At 35.9% G+C, this 6782-nt stretch overlaps 1 protein-coding gene across 1 annotated transcript; it reads right to left on the bottom strand.

Annotated features, from left to right (window-relative positions):
• Positions 1 to 4046: 4046 nt before the first annotated feature.
• Positions 4047 to 6255, bottom strand: LOC140767361 (cytochrome P450 93A2-like). Its single transcript, XM_073107233.1, has 2 exons — positions 5286 to 6255; positions 4047 to 4825 (listed from the first exon to the last, which is right to left on the bottom strand). Exons 1-2 carry the CDS (start codon positions 6228 to 6230, stop codon positions 4208 to 4210), a joined length of 1563 nt encoding a protein of 520 aa, XP_072963334.1. The 5' UTR covers positions 6231 to 6255; the 3' UTR covers positions 4047 to 4207.
• Between the last annotated feature and the right edge of the window lie 527 nt (positions 6256 to 6782).

The raw sequence follows: 6782 nt of genomic DNA, 5'->3' as shown, positions 1-6782 counted from the left end.
TTCTAATAAATATTTATGATTGCTTTGTATTTAACAAAAATTAGCGATATTTAATAAAAATTAATAATTATGACAATTAATGATAACAAAAAATATATAAAATAAATTAAAAAAAGAAGTGTCGCACTCTCATTTTTATTTTAGTAAGCGAAGAAACTCGCTTACGTGGAAAAAGTCACTCACTTTTCTTTTCATCCTTCCATACCCAAACAAAAATATTACATTATTTTTCGAGCTTTGTCATTTTATTTGAATAAAATATTTAATATTTTAACGTGGATTTAGATATTAAAATTTATAAGCTTAGAAGATGGCCCATCATGTTAGCTTATTAACTTATGGCAGATGTTGACTTATGTTTAAAATTGGTTCGAATTAAGAAAATTGTTCGAACGAGTTAACGACGTTCGAACTGGATTGTTGTAGATTGCTATCATTCCAATTTATGTGCCGGCACTTGAAAGATATTTACCTCCGTTCGAATGAAAATGGAGGCTTTCGAACGACATTCAGATGTTCAATAATCCAATAATTTGGAATGGGCTAGTGTTCGAAAGATGCTCGAATGAGTTTCTAACAGTGCACAAGCATTCGAACACCGTCCACCCATTCGAATAGTTTTGCATAACGGATTAGTAGTTGTGCATGGGCGTTCGAAATCTATTAACCCGTTCAAACAGCTCATGGGTTTTCTTTAACCTCAAGTTAGCCCTATAAACATATAAGTTGGGTTTTAAGGTTTGCGAGTGTGAAAAAGAAGAAGAAAACCTAAGAGAGAGAGAGAGCCACCATTATATTGAGAGAGTTTGGAGAGAGAAACTATTTTATTTGTATCTTTGTTTGGATTTGAATTAGTAGATTGAAGCTTTGTACCACCAATGGATATCAACACATCACTGAACCACATAAATATTGTCTCTCTCTTTTCTTCTTTGCAGTTTGTATATATTTAGAGTTCTAGTTTGTAATTATAAGTTTTAGAAGATCTCTACATTTAGTATCTTGACTGTGGATTTCCTATTTATATTGATATTAGTTTTGCTAATATTTGATTATCCAAATATATTGTTATTCTTATTGGATTTGTTTGTGTGTGTTGAAATCACTTCAGCTATCTTCCACTCATTTAATATTTAGCACAATAGACTTCTTTAGTTTTTTTTTCCATCTTCTTAATATTCATTTTATTTCCAATACTGTAAGTGTATTATTTAATGCCCCATTCATTTGTGGAATGAGATCAATATTTTTGTTTAGTTGAATACTAAGTAAAAAGAATAAAAATTATTTTTGATGTAATATAAAGTTGATATTAAAATAATAAAGAATAGTGAATTTATTGTTGAGAATCGGTGACATTTTTAAATCAAATGATAAAAATACTCTTAATTTGAAGTAAAATTATAGTAGTAATTAGGTATTTTCAAATCTATGAGCAATATAGTAATTTTAGTTATTATTAAATTGATTTTTAAAAATTGCTGTCATTCCAGTTTATGTGCTAGCACTTAATTGGCAAATTTGTGACAAAACAATTACCATATGAATTGTAACTTATTAGTTTGAATTGTAAAGACCAAGTGCACACCGTAGAAGTAAAGAAGTATTTCCATTCAAACGGGATCAATCCGTTTGAACATAACCTCCCGCGCAACGCTATTTCCATAAGTGTAGGAAAGGCGTTCGAACTAATTCCCGGAACACTGTTCCGTTCGAACGAGATATGCAACAAGGGATAAGTGTCTATCGAACATTGGAAGAGTGTTCGAACGAGATTTTTCAGAGAGCACTCTATATCCAACGTTGAAAAAATGTTTGAATGAGATTTTTTAGAGAGCACTCTGTATCTAACATTGGAAAATTGTTCGAACGAGATATGCAACAAAAGACAAGTGCTTATTGAACTTTAGAAAAGTGTTCAAACGATATTTTCCAGAGAGCTCACTGTATCCAACGTGGGAAAGTGTTCGAACAAACCAATTGAAAACTTCAAACGTTGGAAGAGCATTCAAACGGAATCTGTGGAACATCGTTGGTTGGAACTCAAACCATTCGGACGGACCAAATCTCGTTTGAACAAATTTGTTAAGTTTGCTCCTATTGGTTCTAGTTAGGCTTCTTTGTAAGCAAACTTTCTAGGCATATAAAAGGAGATCTTGAAAAAGGTTAGGGCACCACTCTAGGCCAGTTGAAGTGATACCAAAAGGAAAACATTGGGCTCATTCCATACCAATTTTGTCCAAGATTGAAGAAGATGTTTGAGATGATCTCAAGAGTCACTGAGGCTAAGTTACAACCTTAGGGGTCAACTAAGTTGTGAGCCAAACACAAGAGGCGGTGTATTGAGGGGAAGTTAAGCAAAACACTATCGTGACAAATTTGTAAATATTTTGTAACCGCAATATTCATAGTGCTTGGTTTTACCTTATGAAAGAGGTATATGTTTTTTTTATCCTTGGTTGACAAGGTTTTTTTTTTCACGCTAAATCTACTCCATTTGTGAATGCTTCATTCTTATCTTTTGCTTAGTAAAGTAGTCATTAATAGTGGTCCTTGTCTAGTGACGGTCAAGAATTTTCAATTAGTATCAGAGCAATACTCTCACATTAGAGAGAGATCCTCATGGAACTTTCTAGGGAAGAATTATATACTATTAGACCTCATTTGCTCGATGGATCAAACTATCCATACTGAAAAGCCAAAACGCGAGCGTTTTTAAACTTCATTGACGAATGTGTGTGGCTCTATTATTTATGAGTATGAATCTCCCACGGTTATGGATGAAAATAAGAATGTCATTACTAAACTGGTTGCTCAGTGAGATAAAGTTGATTATGAAAATGCCGGTTTCAATAGAAAGCGCCATTTTCGAAAAGAGCAGCTAGAACACATGTAGGTGGTGGATGCTTTCTTGTTACATCTCACACTCATTGTCATTTAATTAATTTGACTTGCATACATAATGATAATAAGTTTCTCAATATAAATAGCTGGTTATAATACCGTCTTTCCGCAATATATCTGCAGGTTTATTGCGTAAGATGTTTTGCATGCATACCTGAGCTTCTAATAGGATAATGTTGGTCAGGGTCTATAAATGACAGTAGTTAACACGATTCATTAATTTCAACTAACTTAACTTTCACTTGGTTTTCGTGAATAAATACTGGTTACACTTTTCTGATAGTACATAAAAGTATTGAACTTGCACAGAATATAGAGATTATTAGATTATTACTTGCTGTCTCTGACAGTGTATATATATATATATATATATATAGGGATTTCTTGCTTAATATCTCTTCAGCTATTTAGCCTATCAGTAATGAAGTAGCCGATATTTTCTTGAAGTTTTTTATGAACACGCTATCATATTAGTTTTGATCTATTGCTTGCTTCATTATGTTGACGGTAACAATCTGATTTTAAAAGTCAGAAGAAATTTAATTCAAAATAAATTAATAAATTAAATAAACTTTCAGATTATAAAATACAAAATCTGTATAGTTGAGTCTAGTATTGAATACTATATCCTTAAGACCAATTCATCTTCCACCGATTGCTTCTAGAATAGTGCACGTCGGTCTCCCAGGATATGCCGACTGTCTTACACTTGAAAGAAATCAGCTATTTGAATGTCTTGTCGAACATGAACCGTACTATACTCTCTCTTAAATGCAGACTTAAGACTTAAACTAGACTTAAAATGAAGGAATCAAAAAATAATGTAGACTGACAGTCTATTTATAGGCCTTCAAAAGGCTCAAAGGGATGCAACAGGTCACGAATGGATGCATCATTTTGGGTCTAAACCGAATAACAGTTTTAAAGTGAATTACTAGATTAACCAAGTTAATATTCAACCGAATTACTAGATTTAACCTAGTTAACATTTAGCTGATTCACTAGATTGAACCAAGTTATGCAGGTTTTAGTGTGATCCAATGGTGAATTGGTGAAATGGGGGAAGACATGCTTACTGGAGTTGTACACTCTCCAGCCTCAAAATGTCTATTCATGATTTAAGAGCTTAGACTGGTGCCAAAACAAAATGGTATTACTAACATAATATTTCATTTATTATTCATGTATGAGATATCTAGTCACTTACAACGCTCATATCAAGAGCTTCAACTCTACTAGTAGCTTCTCAACAAGTCACTGTTTTATTTAGGCTTTGGCAGCAAAAGCAGTTGGATAAACACCTCTATGCTAACGGAAGCGGATTTAGACGACAAACCGGCGAGCACACCAAGGGTTGAGCTCTTGGAAGCGTGATCCCTGGCCCTTCCACCATGTCTATCGGGCCATTGACTTTCCAATCAAAACACTGTAGCATCGCTGCAAGAGTAGGGTGGATGACAAGTAGTGCCAATGAAGCACCTGGGCAGCTCCTCCTACCACTCCCAAATGGAAGCATATGGAAATGTTGTCCTTTTATATCAGTTGCTTGTTGCTCTTCTTCTATGAATCTTTCTGGATAAAATCTTAATGGGTCTTTCCAGTAATTTGGATCTCTATTAATGGCCCATACATTGATGAATAACTTGGTTTTTGCAGGGATGTCATATCCGCCAATGGTGCAGTCCTCTGTTGACATCCGGGGGATTAATGGGACAGTAGGATGGAGTCGTAGTGTCTCTTTCACAATAGCTTGTAGGTATGGAAGGTTGGAGATGTCAGACTCATCAATCATCCTACTTTTGCCGACAACTATATCTATCTCTGCTACTGCTTTGTGTAGCACACTTGGATGGTTGATCAGCTCCGCTAATGCCCATTCAATTGTTATTCCAGATGTATCGGAGCCAGCAATGAAGATATCCTGAGAAATGAAATAGATATTATACTAAGTCGGTAAATTATGTTCTCCCTAGCTTTAGATCGATGTCAGATGTAAATAGTGAGGAACATTTTATGCGGAGGATTCTATTTGTTTGGGTTGCTAAACAATGTTTTTTAAGTTACTTCTGAGAGACTAATAGCACTTCTAGTGAAATTTCCTGTCATTATCTTGCTTGACTAATTATAGATAAAATACAGAATGAACTACAATAATAACACAATTTAATAAAAGTTTAATTAAACTCAATCTTTTTATAATTATTTATATTTATCTCGTTACTTTGAAGTTAATTTAAACTAAAATTTAACAATAGATAAACATAGAGAATCAAATTTAGATTAATTTCATCTCTACAAGCAAGTTTAGAGATATTTCCTGATGGTTCTTGCAGGATCGCCGTTTGGCACGAAAAAGGAAGAAGATTGAACGTTTACCGTACCTGAATAATAGCCTTGACGTTGTCCATGGTTAGCCTTATCTCTGCCCCTTTATCTTCGTATATATCAAGTAACATGTCCAAGAAATCCTTCACTCTGTCCCCCTCTCCACCACCCAACCCCATCTCCTTCATCGTCTTCCTCTCCTCCTCCTTCTTCTTCAATATCCTGTCCATCATCTCATCAAAGCTCTTCCGTGTCGCCTCAAACCTCTTCCTGAACCCTTGCAAATCCAACTTCTCGAATACTGGGATGTAGTCCCCCAAATTAAACCTCCCCGCCAGCTCCGTCGCCTCCTTCACGACCTGCGTCACAACCTCAGCATCTTTATCACTTCCCGAGCACCTCATGCTCAGCGCCATCGTTGAGACAATGTTGTTTGCATGCATCATGAGCTCCTCACCGACGTGGACAGCTCTCCCTTGCTCTGCCATGGATGAAATTTTCTTCATAAGCCTGTGTAGCTCTTCCCGTCTCACATGCTTGTGCTGTCCGAGAGCGCGGTTGCCTAGGAGATCCGTCATGAAGAGCTTCTTGATGAATCTCCAGTAAGGGCCATAGCGGGCGAAGGTGAAGGATGATGAATTGAACGTGATATATTTGATAGTAGCGGACTGCGCCCGATCGGAGAAGGTGGCGTCGTAATCTTTAAGGAAGAGTCTAGCCGTGTCGGCGGAGCAGGCGACGACGCAAGGGACGGTGCCAAGGCGGAGGTGGAGAAGGGGGCCGTGGCGGAGGGAGAGCTTGTAGAGGGCTTGGTGAGGGATTGAAGTGAGGAGGTGAAGGTGGCCGAGGATAGGGAGGGAGGAAGGGCTCGGCAGAAGCTGGAGGCCGGTGGGGGGATTAGAGAAGAAGAAATGGCGGATGAGGAAGATGGAGAGGAGGGAGATGAGAGAGATGGTAATGTATGAGTTAGCATACTCAGCTAATACTACTTCCATGGCCATGTTATCTGGTGTATGGGATTCTATTGGTTGCATTATTTATAGGCATATCCCTCTCGGCTTTTGTTGGTGTATGGGATTCTATTGGAGGCCGGTGGGGGGATTGATTCATACTTTTTTTTTCTCTCTCTCTCTCTCTCTTTTTGAGAATTTTTTAATATTTTTAAAATAATTCTCATTGAAATTTTTAAAATTACTTTTAAATTTTTCAATATTTCCTCATTGCAAGTGAAATCATTCTGCTATTTCAAAAATATCATTACAATTAATTGTTAACAGAATAGTCTGAATCAATTATTATAAAGGAAAATTTACATATAACATTTTATATTTTAATAAAATTACGATTTACACTTTATATTTTTACTATTTACAAATCAAGCATCATGACTTATAAATATGTGCAAAAAGTAATTTGAGTTAAATTTGAACTAATACTGCTGGGTTGGGATAGATTTGAGTATATGTTGGGTTGGGTTGGATTAGATTAGGTAGCTTGGGTTAAGTTAGATTGGATTGGGTTTAGTTAGGATGGGTTGAATTAGGTTATATTGA

The sequence above is a fragment of the Typha angustifolia genome, chromosome 9 (genome assembly GCF_048772165.1).
Source record: "Typha angustifolia cultivar Huaian chromosome 9, ASM4877216v1, whole genome shotgun sequence".
Taxonomy (NCBI): Eukaryota; Viridiplantae; Streptophyta; class Magnoliopsida; order Poales; family Typhaceae; genus Typha; species Typha angustifolia.
The sequence above is the reverse complement of the archived record's forward strand: the minus strand, read 5'-3'. Positions and strand labels throughout refer to the sequence as shown.

Bases quoted from the DNA above. Each gene is read 5' to 3' on its own strand.
- LOC140767361 (XM_073107233.1), bottom strand. From the start codon at position 6,230: ATGGCCATGGAAGTAGTATTAGCTGAGTATGCTAACTCATACATTACC. The intron at 4,826-5,285 runs GTACGGTAAACG...TTCATTTCTCAG, and splicing joins ACGTCAAGGCTATTATTCAG to GATATCTTCATTGCTGGCTC.